Source organism: Talpa europaea, assembly GCF_964194135.1.
Source record: "Talpa europaea genome assembly, chromosome: 12".
Lineage (NCBI taxonomy): Eukaryota > Metazoa > Chordata > Mammalia > Eulipotyphla > Talpidae > Talpa > Talpa europaea.
Window position 1 is genome coordinate 24,225,878 of NC_140079.1, and position 20,114 is coordinate 24,245,991.

Sequence of the window (20,114 nt, forward strand, 5' to 3'; positions counted from 1 at the left end):
TTATGTCCAAAACTTTCTACATATATCTTGACAATGCTTTTCCATAATCCATAGAGGTAGATATTTGTCACCTTGATTTCAAGTGAAAGAGCTGAGATAGGGGAAAATCAGATAACTCACCCAAGACCACATAGTTAGCAAGTGACAGAGCCTTGGATCAATTCTTGAGTGTCGTTTCTTATCCTACAGAGTAGGGGTCAAGAATATATTCTGGACTTGACATATAAGGGTTTCCATCTCAGATTCATTGTATGTTCACAGTATCACCTCGAGTAGGTTGTTAAACACTGTAATCAGTTTTATATGGGATAAACTAGTTTAAGAGTAAAAGGTACGTCATAGTTTTGTTGCCAGAACTAAAGAAAATAATGTCTGTGGAACACTGAGTTACTGTGTCTGGCACACAAGAAGTACTCACGTGGTAGCTATTGTCATAATTCCTTTCTTTCTCAGCAGCACATCACAGAAAGGGCTTCTTGCTCCTGTTTATCTTTGTCCTTTTTTGGAGTGAAGGCTTTTCCCTGTGGTTTATTCTAGACTATCTCTCTTCCGTGCTTGAGTACATTCTGGGGAGCAGTGGAAAATGGAAAGTCAGTGAGGAAACCGCCTCTGTGCCCTACCCCTACCTGGAGAGAGGCTGGTCACTGAGGGGCAGACCTAGCCTCACCCTAATTCCAGCATTCAGCTCTGATGTGATTTTACCCAGGGAAGGCCTTGTCCTGCTGATTCTTCTCCACCCTCTCCCAGGGAATTCTGGATTCAGAAGGATGAGCTGGAGGCATCTTTTGGAGCCTGGGGGAAGGGCAGGCTGCAAGCAGGAGTCCCAGCTGCTGTTTACTTTGCTCCTCCAAACCCACTTTGTAGTCAGCTCTGAAGCGCCCCTAACTCCACTGAGAGAGATGGGTGTTTCTCTCACTCAGGGCTGTCCGGCTGGCCAGTAATCCATCTCACTGCCCACTTCTCTTACCTGTGTCCACCTAGTTCTAAACTTTACTTCCTCTGTCTTCCACTGCGGAGGGTTCTCTCTCTGTCTCTCTGTCTCTCTCTCTCTCACACACACACGCAAACACACACACACCCCCATACCTACCCATCTGCACACTTCTCGCTCCTGTGTCGCCCTGGTCTCAATCTCTGGTCTCACCCTCGCGGGGTCTCCCCCAGTCACTCCACAAGTACCCCCTGCCCTGCCCCCAGGAAAGCGCCTGCTCCAAGCCGGACGATGACATTCTAGACATCCCGCTGGACGATCCCGGTGCCAACGCGGCCGCTGCCAAAATCCAGGCGAGTTTCCGGGGCCACATGGCACGGAAGAAGATAAAGAGCGGAGAGCGCGGCCGGAAGGGCCCGGGCCCGGGGGGACCGGGCGGAGCTGGGGGCGCCCGGGGAGGCGCGGGCGGCGGCCCCAGCGGAGACTAGGCCAGGTGAGGGGAGCGGGCGCGGCGGGCGGCAGGCTCGCCCTCCCTTGACCTGGGACCTGCGGAGAGCGGTCCCCGCTCCTCCTCCCAAGGAGCAGGGAAAATTAAGGCCGGACTGGGGGGGTGGAAGGGCGGAGGGAGGGGTGGTAAGGTGTGCAAGGTGGGGGGAGGGCGAGGGACTAGAAATCTAAAGGGTAAGGTGGGTGGGTGGGTGGGGGAGGCTGCTGGGTGCAGAGATCCGAGAGTTCACCTGTTTCTCCTTCCACCCTCCCTCTGCACCGCGCTGGACCAAAGAACTGAGCATTTTCGAAGGTAATGACGACGATTCCGAAGCGGCTGGGTGGGAGCCGGGGGTGGGAGGAAGGGACCTTCCCCAGCCTTTCGCTCTGGCCGCCCTCACCCCCTCCCAGCGGGGGTAAAATGCACCCTGCGCCTGCGGATTTTCTGAAGCCTCGGAGCGCCCGAGGCTGCGAGCGGGACACACCTGTATCCACTCAGACGCGCACTCACCCTCGCTTGGCTGCACCAGCTCAGCCCGGGGCCATAAACTCAGGGCGACTCGCAGCAGGTTCATTTCACTTCAGAGGTTCGGGGTGGAGGGGGGTGGTTCTAGGTGACTGGGGTCCCCAGTCCACCCCGCCCTGGCGTTCTGGGGCGCTCAGGCTTTCTCTCCCCTCAGTTCCCTAGGAGAGATGGATGCCGCGTCCCCTTCGCAGTGACGAGACTTCCCTGCCGTGTTTGTGACCCCTCCTTCCCACCAACCTGCCAGCTTCAGGAGCCCTCCCTGCGTCCCAGGCGGTCTCCGTCGAGGAGTCGCTCAATACGCGCCCTTTTAGTTAGTTCTCCAATCTAGTATGGTTCCCACTCGCCCTTCCTCCCCACCCAGGCCCCAAACTCCGCGCTCCCGAGCCTTCCTCTCGCTTCTCTCGCCCACCTTCCCCGCATCCAGCATGCAGCTCTGCCTCCGCAGCCTCGGTGCGCCCCGCTGCGCGCTCTGCGGAGGGCGCCCTAAGCCTCGCCCAAGTACAATCTTTTATTTATTTTTCTAAAGTCCTTTCGTTCTGTGCGCAGTTAAAGAGGGCGCCCTGAGTCTCTGTGCTGTTTCCGACCCGGCCAGCCCCAGAATTTTGGACCTGGGGCGAGGCGAGAGGGGAAGAGGGTTTTTAAGCCGTCGGGTACCCCTTGCTCTGACCGGAAGGAAAGTCCCGGTTTCATCCCCTGACTTACCCCACGCCTGCCTGGAATCTACCCTCCCTCTCCCCAGCGCACCCCGAGAGCCGCCTCTCCAGCTCTCCACCAGTTTATGCAAACGCCGAGCGCCTGGGAAGCTCGGTGGGAGGAGTCTGCCGAGGCCCCGCCCCTGCCCTGCTGGCCCTGTCCCCCCGCTGGGCTCCTGGGGCCGTGGCCGGAAGGTTTTTATCTCCGTGTGTGCATGTGACCGTGCTGGGTTGGAATGTGAACAATAAAGAGGAATGTCCTAGTGTGCAGAGGGTTTCAGAGGGGAGGGAGTTTGGGTGCACAAGACCATCGTTTAAAGATTAAACAAGTCTCCTTTGACCAAACCAAAAAGTGCAAGTGGGGAGGGGGGAAATGAAGGGAAATCTTAATTAAAACCCACGCTTTGGAGTTAAGCCAACCTTCCACCTACGGTATGGCATCACCTCTTGGACATCTATCCTGGTCCCTTGGTAACACCGAATCGCCTGGAAGAATTTGCTACAGAAGAAAGAAGAGGGAGACCATGTGGTACTCGAAGGCTTTATTTCTTGACATCCCCCCTCAGGGATGGGGAGAGAAATCAGACAACCATGGGGAGCTTGGACTTGGTGGTCGACACAGTGCTGGCAGAGGGAGGCCTCTCCAGGAGTCCATTGCTACAATCACCCCTCATAGAAGTTTGCTCAGAAATCCCAGGAGAAATGGCATCCTCCCTGATGGATATAGGCAAATTCTCAGTGATGGCTGGGAGCACCCCTCAAAGAACTCCCATCCTCTCATGCAGGGGTTACCATACTAGGCATGAAAATCATCTGTGGAACTCTTTAAAATGAAGGTCCCCGGCTCCATCACCCCTATGACACACACAAACACACACACACATTCTCTCTTACACACAGGCATGCAAGCACGCACACAGATTCTGCTTCAGGTGGGATAGGAAGAGGCCTGAAACTGAATGTTAAGTTCCTGGTGATTTCTCCCCACCCATTAAAAAGTATCACTTGGATCCCTTTTCTGGATCTCACAACTAACAGCTAAAGTGGATGACAGGCTGCTTTTGCTTCCTTTCCTTAGTATCCCCCACTGAAGAGTTAAGCTCAGCTGAGTGCTCAGGGCAAATCCAATCCTGGCATCCACATCATGTTATAGCATATAAAGAGGCCTTAAAATTAAGTATGAAGAGAAACAGGGCAGCTTGTGAACCAACCGCTCCGCCCTGTACACTTTGCTCACAAAATAAAATAGCTCCAACCACCAAGTCCCAGGGCTGAGCTGAACAACCCGCCCCCGGCTCCCACACACACATAAAATGCCCTTAAAGATGTCATTTTCAGGGCTAAAGTCTTCTACTCTGTAACCCAAGTCCTTTCCTCCTCTCTACCGCCCCCAGCCCTCCTCTGCTCACCGAAGGTCACTGCCTCCATAAGTCTCCTTGGGCTTCTTCCTCCTGTCTTGCTGGTATCTTATCAGGCAGAATGTAGTGACCGACAGGAGCAGCACACCCAGGAGCACCCCGATCAACGCCCCAGCCACTCGGCCTTTGGAAGGGTCTAAAAAGACACAGGATCCCCAGAGCTGCACACCTTGCTTGGTTCCTCCTCAGAGAGCTTCATGCCGCCTCCCCAGCCCAACCCAGCCTCTGCCCGGCATCCCCTACCAGTCACAGAGAGGGTGAGGTCACAGGACGCACTGCCCATCTGGTTGGTGGCCACACAGCGGTAGGTGCCAGAAGAGGTCAGGGAGAGATTGGTGAGAATAAGCTGGCCAGACACCTCATCTGGAGGGGAAAGGAGAAATGTTCTGTGACTCATCAACTCACCCTGAGCATCTGTCAGGGACTCATCTCATTTTATCAGTGAGGAAATGAATTTGAACAAGGTGACCCAGGGAGGAAAGGCCAGTGCCACTGCAACTTCTGTCCTCTTTCCACCCTACCAGCTGCCTTTTCAGAGAAGGGGAACTGGCATATACACGAGGGATTCAGACAATGACAATGGTAACGGGGTGGGATGCTGCCTGGCTGATGTGTACCTGGTTGGGGAAAAAAGGCTTGATTGCTAGAAACTATATCCTCTGACCCAAATGCTTTTCTAAACCGTTTACCTTCACTTTAGAAGACAGAGCACGCACCAGGAGGTGATGCACTTTGGATTAATAGAAGGTTTTGCTGGGGGAGGAGAGCCAGGCATGAGGAGGCTGAGAAGTCAAGATTCTTAGCCAGTTACATGGTTCCTCCAGAGAGACTGGCTGAATGATTCAAGCCAGTCCATGCCACTCTGCCTCATTTTCCTCTCTAGGATGTTAGGAAATGGCTCATGATCCTTAAGAAATCTAAAAGAAATCCTGGGCCTCTCTGGTGGCTCACGGGGTTAAGACACAACCTATGTAGCTATCCACAGCAGCCTCTGCAGCACCAGTTCGATACCCTGACTGGCCAGGGTGTTACCCACATGGTGCAGCAGACCTCTCCTGATTCGCCCGCTGCTCCCCTCAGCAGTGTACTTCAGTCAATCTGCCTGTTCTGTTCCCCACTCCATCTCTGGTGAATCCTCTCACCTTCCCCGCCCCCCACTCCTCTGGCCTGTACCCCAGCTCTTGTATGTATAAATAAATCAATCTTTAAAAAAAAAAAAGAAATCCCCCAAAACAAAGAAGTGGGAATCATAGAAGGCCCCTGCTTTCCACTCTCTTCCAGGCTATCAGAAGTACATTTAGTTTATGAAATGCTCCCCAGATCACACAGCTCAGATTGTACAGGAAGTGAGATAGAAAGCCAAGGATGAAGGGATGGGGGGAGTATAGTAATGTCTCTCCTACCCGCAGGTAGGGAACTGGTACTATGGGTATGTGGAGTTTAGAAACCAGATTTGCCCAGGCCCTAAGTTCCCTCTTCTTTGATGCCCTTGCCCTTACCTTGCACCATGCTGCCAGGAGAAGGTGTCGGATATGATCCAAGGCGTTCCCAGTTGTACACGGGCCTGGGGGCACCCTCCAAAGAGCTGCACCTCAGAGCAGCAGAGCTTCCCACAGAAATTTCACCACTCTTACTGCACAAGGGACTACTGGGGGGCACTGCAAAAGTCATAGAAAATCATAACCTTCTAATGCTACCCCCACTAAGTGCTAGATTTCCTGCTTCAATACCCCACCAAATAGTGTTTCATCTCTGTTCACATATCACTTCATCCCCAAGAAATGGTTCCCACAATTTAAAATTCTGATGATTAGGAAACTTCCTTGCATTGAACCAAAATCTGTGTTAATATTCACCCATTGGTTCAACACCAACAATAACAAAATCCCCGTATGTTTACAATACTTGAAGTAGCATTGTTGACAAGAGCTAAGACATGGAAGCAGCTTAACTCTCCTTCAATGAATGAATGAATGGATCAAAAAGATGTGGTACACATATATACCAGGGAATATTTCATAGCCACAGAAAGGATGAATTGCAGCCATTTTAAACAAAATGGAGGAAATTTGAAAAAATGCTAAGTCAGAACAATAAAAAAAATTTTGAACCTTCATACAACAGACAATTTGATGTCAAACACTTTCAAAAACTACTGGATATCAACCAACATCCTCAGGGCTCTGAGGTTAAGAAAAAGGTTAGGAGGTCAGAGGGAGAAGAGCACAAGGGGACATAGGGGATGGTGGTAGGTGAAAAAAAATTAAATTCACACATTGGTCCCAATTTTTCCCTTCTGGGTCCACAAAGAGAAATGAAAAATATCTCCTCCACAGACGGCCCTTCAGATATTTGAATGCTGCTATCATACACCACCTCCCAATCTTCTCTTTCTCATCTGAACACCCCATTCTCTTTGGTAGTTTCTTGCGCAGGCTCATCTGTGAGCAGGAAGCTATGAATTCAGAGTTGTGCTTGGCGATGGGGCCTTTTTCCCTTTAACAGCCACTCCCCTTCTGTGCCTGATGACCAGGGAGGGTTGGAATCTGAGCTACAAAGGGGAGGTTCTCCCCAAAGATGGAGCTCTTGGGGTCATGACTCAGATCTCTATATATGGGAAGAGCTTTCTTTCTGGCACCCTTTGTTAAAAGGGACTGAGGGAGGAAGCTTCTCTGTAGTGGGTGGAGCAGGAGTATGACCATGTAGATTACAAGACTTTGGGAAGGAAGTATTTTCCCTTGGGGTCTCCATTGCAGTTGTGTGCTTAGGCCGGAGATCATTAAATGGCGGGATTTAGTAGGGCGAGCATAATCTTTCAGGGGACCTGGGTAGCTGGTGGGGTCCCAGCCTGCCTTACCCAGCACAGTAAGGTTGATCAGCCCCAACCCATTGGTGTAGAAATCTGGTGGGTTGTTAACTTGGCAGAGGTAGGTTCCAGTATCTGAGGGTTGGACATTGGTCAGTTTCAGGGTGGCCACCCCTCCTGTAGGGGGGTTCTGAAGAAGGCTGGCCCGTTTTGCCTTAGAACCAGTTGGATACAGGTTGCCATTGGTGAAGTACAGGATCTGGAGAGAAGCAGAAGATACAGGTGTCCTTTTTCTATCAACTCTGGTCCTTTTTCCAAAGTGGTAGAAGAGATTCCTCCCTCCCAAGCCAGGAAGGCTGATACTTATAGCCAGTCCCCAAATACTCCCCAGGTGCTAAATGAAGTGGTGTTAAATGAACTTGTGCCCAACCAAGTGTGGGTCCCTCAATTTGGAGGAGAAATTAATGCAATGAGGCAGTCAGTATATTATCCTACCAGCAATCACCATAGTTTAGCACCCGGGGGTTTATTATGTGAAACTGGGATTGAACTACCACCAGGGAGTTGGATATAGGAACTATGGGAGAGAAACTTGGATATACAGAATTATATTTGTGATCTAGGATCACACACATACTGTCTTCAGATGTCTAGAAAGAGTCCACTTACCTTTTCATCCAAGCATAGAGACCCCCAAACACACCCCTCCTGACCCAGTACCCTTATGTTCATGGACCTTCTCTTCCTGCCTCTCAACAGTCAGAAGGGCTCCCACCCCCCGCCACCTTGGGCATACTTGCTCACTGGAAGGGATGCAGAAATGGGCTTCCCAGGCTGCACAAAGCTCCACTCCAGGGCGAAGCTGTTTCCCACCGATGTGCTGTAGCTGCAGCTCAGCTCGGTTGTCTGGCCCACTGGCGTGCTCACGGGCTCGGCTGGCACCTTCACCTCCACAGCTAGCAGGGGAGCTAGGGACACAGGGAGGCCAGCAGGAGTAGTGCTCAGGCCAGGCCTGGAGTGTCAGGGGCCAGGGTGGAAGCGGAAGCTGGCCCCAAAGCTGGTTGTCTGTAGGGCCTGGCCCACTCGACAACTTCCACAAACAAGGTGGGGGCTCCTTCCCTCCCCAGAGGTCCAGTGTCCCCTCAGTTCCTCCCTTTTAAAAACCTGAGGTTTCTGAGAGGGAGGAGCCCGCAGTTAGGCCAGGATTTTGTGGGTAAAAGGACAAGACTGGGCCAGGTATGAGGGTGTGTTAGTAGGGGAAGGGAAACAACAGGCCTGTGGTGGTTAAACCCTCCTCCGGCTGAAGAGGCCCAACAGGCTTGCTGGCTTGCCAGTCTCTTCCACCCTCCCGACCTTCCCTCGAGGGGCCCCTCCTGGACCTCGCCCCAGCTACCTTTCTAGCCCCTGTGCTTGCGGCAGCCCCAGACTGCCAAGCAGAACTTAATGGACCCTGAGGGACGAAAGTAAGGCCTCTGCACCCTACGGCTCTACCATGGTCCCGCCCGCTCTCCCTGGACCCTCCTCACCACTCAGGCAGACGAGCAGCACCCCAAGGAGGAGAGGCCCCAGGAACTGGGCCATGGCCGTGTCCTGCTGTCTGTTGGTTCGTCTGTGGGTCTGGGGTAGGGAAGGCAGCACCCACAAGGCAGCTGCCTTGTGCTGGGCAGGAGTGAAACTGGCTATATCTCAGAGCAAACAAGGGGAGAGGCTGGCGCCCTCAGGTAGGAAATGCTCCTCCCTCCTCCAGGCCCAATTCTGGAATCATTCTAGTCCTATTCTTTTCTTCTGTCATCTCCCCGCAATTTCTGAAGCTGGGAAAAGGCCCTGGGGAAAAGCCTGGACTTGGGAGGGGGAAGGAAGGGAAAGAATCAAAACTGGAGCTCTGGAGGGAAAGTGACCTTGGAGGAAAAGTTGGGGTGTGGTGTTCTGAAAATCGGAGAGCTGGGAAATGACATCATCATTTGGGGGCCTCACTCTGTGCGCATGAGTCTCAGGCCCAGACCCTTTCTGACCCTCCTGCAATTGTTGTTCCTTCCAAGGCCCTCTTCTTTTCTTTTCTCTGTTGAGATCCCTTCTTTGACACTTTTATGGCCGCGTACTGAAGTAGTAGTCTCCATGGAAACTGCAATGGGCTCCCGCTGCCAGAGCCACTCCACTGTATGGGAGGGAAACTGAGACTTGGAGGAGAGCCCACCCGAGGTAGGAAAGGGTATCTTAGAATTGGAAGACCCTCTCCATCTATGCCCAGCTCTCTCTCAGTGCAAAGGTGAGTGCTGCTGGCTGGGCAAAATGTGCCTGTTAAGAATTCAGTGGTCTGGGAGGGCGGGCAAAGTCAGACTGCTCTCCCCAGCCCTTGAGAGGAAGCAGGAGATCAATTGCATGCATGAAATTCAAGCCCTGAGCACTCAAGCTCCAGCAGGAAAGGCACCAATTTCTTCAGCGCTTGGTGTTTAGAGTGGGTCAGGGTCTTCTCAGCTCAGGCTTTCTGTTCCTCTCCTTTATCACCTGACAGGGAATGACCCTTTTAAAGACACCCTTTTGAAGAGCTGTCCTGAGCCACAAAGCCAGCGGCCTTGTGGAAGAGCCCTCCTGTACAGAGTCTGGGTAGGGGTCCTCTTTGCAACCTGGCAAAGCTCAACTTCTAGGAATTATAAGTTTGAAAAGACGATTTGACTCTTCCATACAAACACAATGCATTGTTTATTGAAATTTGTAAAATAAAAACAAAACACATTTCAAGTTAGTTTAAAAAATATCTCCCCTATTCCCTACCCCAACAAAACCCAACCAAGCCAGCAGGACAGGTTACATTCATGTGGGGAGCTGGAGTGGGAGTGAAGGACGGTGTTAGGAAGGGGTGAGGTACAGATGGAGGGGGCCTGGAGGACTCATTGCCTGGCAGTCCCCACTAGGGCCCTAGGGGGAGCCAACCTCAGCAACATTTGCTGCAGGCTTAGGGAGGCCTAGGGAAGGAGGGGGAAGACTTCCTAATTCCAGGTCCACTCCCTCTTCTCTTTCTACCTCCTGGAAACTTGGGTCTTGGCCGAAATTCAGTTTTCCCATAATAAAGAACAGTAAGAGCAGAGGAGCAAAGTCTGGAAGGTGGCCACACTCCCAAGACTCAGGTCTCTGTGCTAGGGGTGACCCCTAGAGGAAGGAGAGAAACCCAACGTCTGAGCCAGTGAGTGACTAGACTGTCATACCAGAGACCCAGCCTGACTCTGGGCGGGCACCATCACGGGGACTCCTCCCATGCGGCTCAGAGCAGAGGAAGAAACCCCCCCAGGATTGGGGGATATTGGTCGAGGGTGGGCCCCATCTGTCCTGGTCAGCCGTGGTGAAGGTAGGACTTGACTGGAGAGGCTGGCTGTGGGGGTCAATGCACCAGGCCTGGGAGGGCCTTGGGGTGGCCGGAGGGCTCGAGCCGAGGTGACAGAAGAAAGGGTCCCATTCTTGGAGATTGTGTCTGAGCCTTTGGGCCAGGGCAGGGTCCGGGGAGCAACTGCATCCTCCCTAGTCATCAAAGAAGTGATGAGAGGTCAGAAGTTGGCAGGGGTGGGGAGAATTTCTACTGGCTTTACCTCTCTCCCCATCTCCCTCTTCAGCTTCGACTCTCCTCTTTCTGAAAATCTGCTCATAGGAAGGAGATCTCAGCCTCTGCCCAGCTTTTCAGAGAAGAGCTCTGCCTGAATCCCCAGCCTGTGTGGGACTTGACACCAGGAACACTTACTTGATGTCATTGGCCCGTTCTTCTAGGGCCTTGCCCCGGCGGCGTTGGTACAAGAGGACCAGGCCAGCCAGCAGCCCCAAGCCAAGCAGGGTGCCCACAACAGCTCCAGCAACCACTGCAGCTCCAGGCCCTGGAAAAGCTGGATGTCAGAGGGGATGCCCACTATTCCCCGCCCCTCCCAGACCTACCATCCCACTGCCACCATACACATTTTCTTCCTTTCCCTGCGAAGAAAAGTGGTGGTGGAGCAGAAAATGGTTAGTCACCAACCAAACTTTTAGCCAGAACAAGCGCCTGGTCCTGTTACAAAGAGGCCTCAGCAGACAGGCCTTCTCCTCTCTCTGACAACCCCACCCCCGTCATTGAAAGATCTTCTTCTTAACCACACTTACCCCTCACTGACCTGTGCTCACTTCCAGGGTCACATTGCACTGGGCACTGCCCACATCATTGTGGGCCTTGCAGATATAGACTCCAGACATGGAAGTGGAAAGGTTTGTGAGGTTTAAAGACCCCCGGAAGGCATCTGTGGACACAATTTAGCTGTCAGTCCAGGAATTCTATTTCTCCCTTCTCTTCCCCCTCAAATCCTGCCTTTCCTCTGAGATGTCCTTGTTGGCATGCCAGGGACTTAGTTGTCTGCTCCCTGATGGAGGGGAAGGGATTGACAGCCAGCAAGCTGGGTTCTGCTCCCAGCTGCACAGCACAGCACAGCTACCAGTCTCCATTTCCACCACTCAGGGCATATGATATCTGAGAGCAGGCTAAACGTGAAGAGACCCCAGAAAGAAAAAAAATTTATTTCTGAATAGCAGTGTGGTAAGAGACAAGAGATATTAAGCTAGGGATTAGAAATCTTGAGTTTCTAAATAAGCCATATGGCTTTAAATGAGCTGCTTGCTAGCCCAGAGCCACAATTTCTCCATCTGTAAAATGGGAGCAATATGGTCTGTTTGATACTGTTGAAAGGAATATATGAAATGATCATTAAAACAATTAAAGCTTATTAGCTGCTTACTCTTGCCAAAGACTAAGTTGCTTGCATGCACTCCCTTATAAAAGTATCACAACAAACTTTAAAAAAATTAAAACTTTCATTATAAAATTGGGCAAAATTAAAATGCACATACAACCTAGAGTCAGCAATTGCAAGCCTATCGCTATACTTATTTCTTCTCTCTTCAAAGACATTTTTGAAATTTTTGAAATTATTTATTTTTTGCATAAAAGAACTGGGGTGTAGACTAAAGGTAGAGGGGTGAGAGGATTCACCAGAGACTGAGTGGAGAGCAGAACAGGCGGATTTATTGAAACACACTGCTAAGGGGGCAGTGGGTGAGACAGGAGAAGTCTGCTGTGCCATTTGGGTTAGCTCCCTGGCTGGGGATAGAACTCAGGCCAGTAGGGTGATAGTGAGGGCACTGAGACTTAACCCCTAGGCCACCAGGGAAGCCACTCTTTGGAGAAATTTTAAAATAAATACTTCAGCATGAATCTGAAGAAAATAAGGACATTGTCCCACATAGCCACAACACCATGGTGACATCTGATAAATTAGTAACAACTCCCTAAAAGCATCTAATCCACCATATTAAAAATGTTCCAGTTGCACCCAAATGTCTTTATAGCTGATATGTTCAAATCAGAGCTCTTGATATCCCTGCTTTGCAAAAGAGGAGATGAAGGCACAAGGTCCACAGCTAGTGAGTGGTCCAGCCGATTTAGAAAGCAGCACCCAACACAGCCTCACATACTGCATGGACTCTCTTCCACCACTCTGCTCCCCACATTCTCTTCTCCTCATCCCCAGTATTTTTCAGCATTGCTTCCCCTTTTCACCTCAGTTGCTCTGGTACCTCTCATCTTCCCTCACCCCAGCCACAGTCTCCAGATCTCCAGAAGTTCCCTCACCTAACACTGGTGGAAAGAAAACCTGGGAGGATGGTGGTGCTCGCTTCCACTGGTATTGGGCAGTAGGCTTACTCCTTGGGGACCGGCAGCTCAGGGTCACATTGGTCCCCACACGGGGCACACCCAGGACATGGCAGGATGGAGGAGCTGGAGGAACTGGGAGAGGCGAAACAGGTTAAAAACTCACACCCAAAGGAATAGCAAGACGCCTCCCTCCCCCCAGACCCTTCTGTCACCCATGGACCTGTCCTCCAACCCTTCCACTGAGCCCTTTGGGATGGAGGCCTGCCTTATCTCCCCACAGGGTGCCAGCTGTTGGAAAATGTGGGCTTCTCACTTACCCAGCACACTGAGTTCTAAAGTTTGACTGTTGCGGTGGTGGGCTTTGCCTTCACTGTCTCGCACATTCACAGAACAATAGTAGGACCCGGAATCGCTCTCTCGGAGGCCCTGCAGCTTCAGGGATATGTTCTGGGAGGGCATGGAGTGGACCAGGGATACTCCAGGTTTGCTTACGGTGGCCCCACGGATATACGCCAACACCTGCTATGGCAGATCACCCCCACCCCATTATTAGCATGTGCACTGTGCCCAGGGGCTCAGCTCACCCCCTCCTGCAACTGGCAGTCTTCAAATATAGCTCACCTGCAGTCCTTCTATCCCACCTGTACCAGCTCCCCAGACATCCCCTATCTCCCTAGCCACCCTCTGAGCACCCTTGGGTCCTCTTCACCAGAAAAGTCTATTTGCCTCTGATTTGTCTCATCTTCCACTTGGGGCATAGGTGAGGAGTGATGTATAAAAGAAAACTAAAGTTGTAGGGTAGATCCAGGTTTGATAGGATCTGAACTTACATAAATGAGAAAGGCGTGTGTGGAGGGGAGGCATCTTCAGGAAAAAGAAGACCAAAAAAAAAAAAAATTACAAAAAAAAAAGCAAATGACCTCAAGAATATACTCTCAGAGGCCTTGGAAGCTGCTCAAGCAAATAAGGGGCTCCAAAAATGGTTTCATTTACTCCTGGGTAAATCCGTTTCTGAGGAGAAATGTGAGGGAGGATGGGGGGAGACAATGGAGACCACCCCTTATTCCTCAAAAGAATATAGATGGGACAGCAGAACCGATTAATAATCATTTGGGAAGAGAAGTGACCTGTTCCCGTACCCAAAGCACAGAGTATGCAAACAGAAAAGATGCTCATGTTTTAAAATCTTTCTTACTTGCCTTAACCGCCCCCTCCCAACAACCCCCAAACCTCACTTCACTATCCCTCACTTCTCATTTTGTGTGCTGGATTTCTAGGGGAAACAGAAATTCTTATAAAAGCCTCAACATCAGAACAAAAATTGAAATGGTGAAGAAGACCTTGCTTTTCCCGGAAATCCTTCCTGGCCCCAGATTCCCCAGCCATCCCTCCCCCATTGCCAGCTTCTCTTTAATGCCCCCCAGCCCCCATCCATGCACCCACCAGCTGCAACTGGCCTCTGGCCAAGATGCTTTCCTCCCTCACCTGTTCCTGATCCTTCCCTTTCTGCTGCAAGTACCAAATCGCAGAGAGCACTTCCCCCGACTGGGAGGACGTCTCCTCCACATGCAGGGTGTACCACGTCGGGAGCACCACGTCTCCTCCTTCCACCACCTGCAACTTGGTGAGGCCAAATGGCACGTGCAGCTGCAGCTGGGCCCAGGAGGGGAATGCTGGGGACAAGAAGGAATGAACTGAGCACGGAGGGCTGGCCCCGCCCCACCTTTGTGCCCTGCCCAGTGAGGCTGCAAGAGGGGGTCGCCAATTTCCTGAGGACAGGAAGCTCGAAGCTCTCTTGGGTCCGCCACTGGATCCTTGAAGACTGACTAAGGACGCTCACTTAGTGCAGTGCTTTGAATTTCATCAGCACTTATTCTCCCCAAGCGGGATTGGGGCACATTTTTATGCATTTCATTTGTGTCAGGAGCTGCAGATTTCCTAGGACTGCGAAGAGGGGGCAGATGCCCGCGAGGAGGGGAAAGACTTCCAAGAGGAAGGGAAAACGTAATACTTTTGAACTACAGCCTATGTAGCCCAGTTGATACCCCAACTTTCCCTGGGGGCAGCCAAGGGAGAGCAGCCAGGCTGTTCAGGATGGCAGGGATTTCTCCGGTTTTGCAGCCCATGAGTGGAGGGGGTGGAGAGGCTGTAGGTTAACCATTAACCCCGCGGTTCCTTCTGAACTGCCAGGAGCCGCCCAGCGCCCAATCTAGCCCCAAAACTGTAATGTTCCCCAGGTTTCCCCTCCCGCACGAGGGCTTCCCCAGCCCAGGGGAGAGTTAAGACCCAGGCAGGTCCCAAGATCCCTTTTGGGCCCAATCCATCTAGATGGGTCTTATGAGCTGACAAAGAATGGTGGCAGAACTGGGAATGACTAAAGGTTCCCTTCCAATCTAGAACAGAGCTTATATCTGCATGTGTGTGTTATGGTGGGGGGTAGTTGTTCAGGAAGTGAGCTGGGGTGCTGGTGTCAAGGAGAGGACTATCCAATCAGGGCTTCCAGAAACACTCACTTTTTGCCCTCCAAAGAAGCAATAGAGGGCCCCCCTGGTGGTGACAGGGGTTAAGCATAGCACTATGAAGCTATCTGCAGCCTCTGCAGCACAAGTTCGATCCAGGGGCCAGAGAGCTACCCACATGGCACAGCAGACCTCTCCTGACTTGCCCGCTGCTCCCCTCAGCAGTGTACTTCAGTCAGTCTGCCTGTTCTGCTCCCCACTCTGTCTCTGGTGAATCCTCTTACCATCCCCACACCTCTGGCTTGTACCCCAGTTCTTATATGCATAAATAAATCTAAAAAAAAAAAAAAAAGAAGAAGAAGCAATAGAGCAGCCCAGTCTTAGGCTCTTTGGGCCAATAACCTTGAGCATGTACCCTGCTGGGCCTGAGATGCTGGCCATCAAATCCTTGGCCCTGCTCTCCCCTGGTCTTAGCCCTCTGCACTGAGGTCTGAGACGCCACTTCTGGTGGTGACCAAGAGGCCTCGGTCAGGCCAGACTCTCAACCCTCCTAGCTCTGGGAAGAAGGCCTCTAAGGCCCAGGAGCCCATCCCTCCAGGATGCGCACCACCCCCACTGCTTCCCCCTGCACGTCTTTATAGAACCCCCACCCCTATTCCTTGGCCTTTGCAGCAACCCCCTTCTGTTTCCTGACAGATCCCTGTGGGCTGGGCAGGAAACTTGTGCCCAGTGATAAGCCAGAAGACAATGACAGGGAAGGGGGGCTGCTTGGACCGGAGGTTCTACAGGCCAAAACAACCTCGGCCTCAAGGAGCCGGACACCCCCTGGGGACCCAGCCAGCTTGTCATTCAGTCCAGCCTAGGGATGCCAGGACTGCAGGCGGTGCCTGCTCCTCCTGGCCTTTCAGCAACACACTCCCCAGCAGCCAGCAGCAGCTCCTGTAGAGACAACTCTGGGTCCCAGGAAGGGCAAAATCTTCCTTGGCATAGGTGCCTCCAGTGACCTCCCCGAGGTCCCACATTATAACTTCACTTTGCAAAATGTAGAAGGGGCTGGAACAGATAGTGATGGACACCCTAAGGCCTGGGTAAAAACTCCTAGTTCTGTGCCCTGAGGTCTAGAAGCTGAAGAGCCTAGGGGTCTGCTGGAACAGAAGTTCCCCTTCACCCCCCTCCCAGACTCTTCCTTTTTTCCTCCCAGCATCCACAGTTCCCTGGGGTGGGGCGTTAGGCCAGAGTGAAGGAGACAGGAGCAGTCAAAGAAAAGGATCCTTCTGGCCCACTCTGAGACTACAGCGAGGGAGCAGGCGAGGGCCAGAGTAGAATGAAAATGGCCTTCTCCCCAGGGCTACTATTTTTAGTCTCCCTGGTTCTCTGAGAAACTCCCCCTGAGGACTTCTCACGCCCCAGGGGCAGCAGTGCTGAGCAGAGCCTAGCTGAGAGCCCAGTCCTGCGCAGCCCAGTGCCTGCCTAAGTCCGCGGGTCCCTAGGGCCATTTAACCGATGAATGACCGGCAGGAGCTTGGCAACTCCTGGGGGTGGCCCCCTAGACTGAGTCGGGCTGTCCACAGGAAAACTGAGGCTAGAAAATGAAAGGGTTGCAGAAGAGCCTCAGAGGATGTCCAGGCAGCAAGCTTGAATTTTTCTCTCTTGCTTAGGAGACCTCCAACAGGCAAAGGGATGGGATCCTTGGGGGTAGACTACAAGAGGGAATGAGCTGCAGAGGTTGAAATTGGGAGAGAAGCCTGAGAGGTAGAGGGGTCCAGGAGCAGGCCCACCAGGCCTAGAGGGGCAGGAAGCTGACCAGGCAGATGGCGGATGCTCGAGCTCCCCTTTCTGTGGGGACTCTAACACTTGCAGCGCAGACCTCGTTAAAGGGGGCACAGGTGAGGGCCTCCCCGGTGGCGCAGTGGTTGAGCGCGGGGGTTGCAAAGCTGCCTGCAGCTGCTGCAGTGCCGGTTCGATCTCCGGGCTCCAGCAAGGGTCCCACATGGCGCACAGACCTCTCCTGAAGCGCCCACTGCTCCCCTCAGCAGTGTATTTCGTCAGTCTGTCTGTTCTGCTCCCCGCTCTGGCTCTGGTGAATTCTCTCACCCTCCTGCGCTTCTGACTGTACCCAGTGCTTGTATAAATAAATAAAATCTTTTTAAAAAAGGGGGGGGCACAGGTGAGAGTAGGGTGAGTTGGGAGTCCCCATCACTGAGGCTGAATTCCACTCTACATCTTCCCAATCTTACTTGCCCTGACCACTTCCATCCAGAGAGAAATGAGACCTTAAAGCTGACCTCACTACACCCACCCTTCATCCCTGCATGGGATCCTTGAGGAGGGATGCCAAGAGGACCTGGGAGGCAGCCAGTGAAACCTCCTATAATGGGCTTAGTTCCTGATGGGCCCTTTTCTCCCCAGATGTTGCACTGGCCCACACCAGGTTCCCGGGTGCTCCCGGGAGGCCTCAACACTCCTCAAGCACTTGCTCCAAGAAGGTTTCCTTCCCCAATGACTCTTTGAGATCCTCTACTCTATTTCCTTTGTCCCTTAGGCTCTGGAAACCAATAGGGGCGGTAGACCTCTGGGGGGGCTGGGGGGGGGTCACAATTCTCTAGGCATTTGAACTCTTCCTTCATTTCCTGTGTCCCAAATGACCTCACGGTCAAGCTTTGGGGCACCTCCCTTGATTCCCAGGGCAGGAAGCAAGAAGGGGAAAGAGGGAGGATCTGGCTTGAGGAATTGAAGTACTTAAGTGAAGCCAGGGAGCCAGGGGATTCCTTGGGGGGCTCTTGATGAAAAGCTCGAGTGTGGGGTGGGGAGACAGAGGGGACAGAGTTAGGTCCTTAAGCTCTTGAGCCAATATCTCATCTAGCAGCTCAGCTCTTCAGGCTCTTCTGGGTAGAGGTGGGGAGTGAGGGTGAGCAGTGTTTTCGATGACTAACTCTAGGGATATCCAGGTTTACCCAGGCGATGCCCGAGACCCCCAGCACACACTCCCGCCCGCGACCCGGGAGGGGACCCCACACAGCGGAGTCAGCCTCAGGGATGCCCTGGTGGGGGAGGGGCGGGAAAGGGAGGCAAATTGCCGGGTGCCCCAAAGTTCCTCACCAGTCCTCCGAATCACCTGCAGCGATCAGATTCGCACGATTCACACACACACCCCACAGCACCCCCACCCATCTCAAGCCCCCCCCCTCCCGGTCCCAGGTTCCACTCACCGAGGGTGCTTAGCCCCAGGAAAAATAACCGCACCAAGTGGGTCGCAGGGGGCCGGGGTAGGAGAACCATGGCCCTCCCGGGCCCCGCCGGAACCAGGGGCGCCCGCTCCAGGACACAGGACCCGCAGGTGCCGGGTGCGCGACCGCGGGACGGGCCACTGGCACCAAGGGCGGCCCCAGACAGTCTGTGCGTGCGTGTGCCGGTGGCGGGGTGGGGACCGGCAGGGACAGCGGGGCGGGGCATAAAGGGGGCGGAGAGGTCGCCCGGGCGGGGCGCGGGGGTGACAGGCCGCGGGGAGGCGCACCTGGCGCGGCGACGGCCGAAGCGAGGGCCTCCCCGGGGCCCGGACGCCGGGTGGGCTCGGGTGAGTGGCGGAGCCCGCCCCGGCCGGCTGGGGGCGAGAGGAAAAGAGGTCCTGAGCCCGCCCGGCTTGGGGGGAGGGCGGACTAAAAGGGGGGGACTTGGGGATCATCGATTGCCCAGGAGCCACGCGCATTCTTTACACGGTCAAAGGTCCAAGGCTCCAACTCTTCGGCCCCGAACTTGGGGGGAGCCGCGTCCTCAGCCGAGGCTGGAGGCCTTCCTGGAGGAGGAAGCGCGGAGTCGCTTTGTCCCGGGGCTCCCCGGGGGCGGGGTGCAGCGGCAGCAAGTGGCCCCCGTGCCGGCAGCTTGGGTCGGGTTCTGCGGCCCCAAACCACCGCTTTCCCAAAGGCCCGGCCTCGGAGCAGGAGTGAGGCTCGCGGTGGGGAAGGGAGGGTCGCGCCTGCAGCCCGAGCCTTCCCTGGAGGAGGCCCAGGGCATCGCCGGGAAGAGGTGGCCGCGGGGACCAGCCTCGCTCGGCGTCTCCCTAAAACACAATCCCCACGGTCACTGGGGTCTGTTGTCTCAATCCCAAACTGGAAAAAGACCGGAGCGAGGACGCCCCGGGAGCTGAGCGGGAAGCAGCGAAAGCACGAGCCGGGTCCCTGGCTCCTCTGCTGTGAAGGGGTTTACAGGCTTTGCATTGGCGGGGGAGGATGGGCGGCACGGGAAGGTAGCTGGGATGGAGCCCCTCCTTTAATTTAGCCCCTGCTCCTTCGCATCTTCCCTTCGCGTCCCAGGACCAGCGCTTGTTCGCCGTGGATTTAATTTCACCCCCTCCCCCAGCCATTAGGGCCCAGGCACCTGGGCGCCCCCTGGCGGCCGCAGCTTCCTCCCAGCGGGCACGCACCAGTCCTTGCTTCTGTCCAGCAGCCAAAGTAAAGATGCTTCAAACATCCGGGCACAGCTCAACCACCGAGCGAAGGTCACCGAGGGCAGAAAGCAGAACGACGAATTTCTGGCGCTGCCTGCTCTGGGTACCGGCTGACTGGGAAGAAAAGCAGCCAGGCCTCCTGGTTTCCACTTATTCCACAGTTCTGCTCTAACATTTGAGCGTGGTCCCTGGGCCTGCCCTGTACAAGGTCTTGCTCTACACTGTGCCTCACAGACCCTCGCAGCTGCTGCTTCCTCGTGTGACTTGCCTGACTGCTCTGCAAATACCTGCCATGCAGTGACTTTGGGAAATGCCAGTGCAAACATTAGGCTGCTCACACAACCCCTGGAATCTGATACTTGGCAGCTCAGGGGTAGCAAAGGCAACGTGGATAGATAACTGCCAGTCTCATACCCTTATGCACAGACCTACAAACTTGGTATTGTCAAGTAGATGGTGTATATGTGTGGGGGAGGCTGTTGGACCGGCATGACACACTCAAATTTTTCTTGCGTTCACATGATAAACCACCTTTTGTAAACCCCCTTGTTTCCAGGCCACGATGAAATCACACCAAACAAGTAACTCCTTCCAAGTAAAGCAGGACAAAGGCTCTTCAGTTGTACTCCAGGAACGCCAAAGCATGTCACTACAAGGCTGTGCTCATCCCTACCAAGTGCTACCTAA

At 53.6% G+C, this 20,114-nt stretch overlaps 2 protein-coding genes across 2 annotated transcripts; both read right to left on the minus strand.

Moving 5' to 3' along the window:
• Positions 1 to 3,216: 3,216 nt before the first annotated feature.
• On the minus strand, positions 3,217 to 8,440 carry VSIG2 (V-set and immunoglobulin domain containing 2; the record flags this gene model as incomplete). Its single annotated transcript, XM_084249927.1, has 7 exons — positions 3,217 to 3,349; positions 4,045 to 4,189; positions 4,297 to 4,416; positions 5,553 to 5,711; positions 6,911 to 7,118; positions 7,664 to 7,827; positions 8,386 to 8,440. The coding sequence occupies 7 exons, from the start codon at positions 8,438 to 8,440 to the stop codon at positions 3,217 to 3,219; spliced, it is 984 nt and encodes a 327-aa protein (XP_084106053.1).
• A 1,616-nt stretch (positions 8,441 to 10,056) lies between these two features.
• Positions 10,057 to 18,262, minus strand: ESAM (endothelial cell adhesion molecule; the record flags this gene model as incomplete). Its single annotated transcript, XM_084250450.1, has 7 exons — positions 10,057 to 10,372; positions 10,590 to 10,719; positions 10,993 to 11,115; positions 12,501 to 12,656; positions 12,842 to 13,043; positions 14,010 to 14,197; positions 18,193 to 18,262. The coding sequence occupies 7 exons, from the start codon at positions 18,260 to 18,262 to the stop codon at positions 10,057 to 10,059; spliced, it is 1,185 nt and encodes a 394-aa protein (XP_084106576.1).
• Positions 18,263 to 20,114: the final 1,852 nt, after the last annotated feature.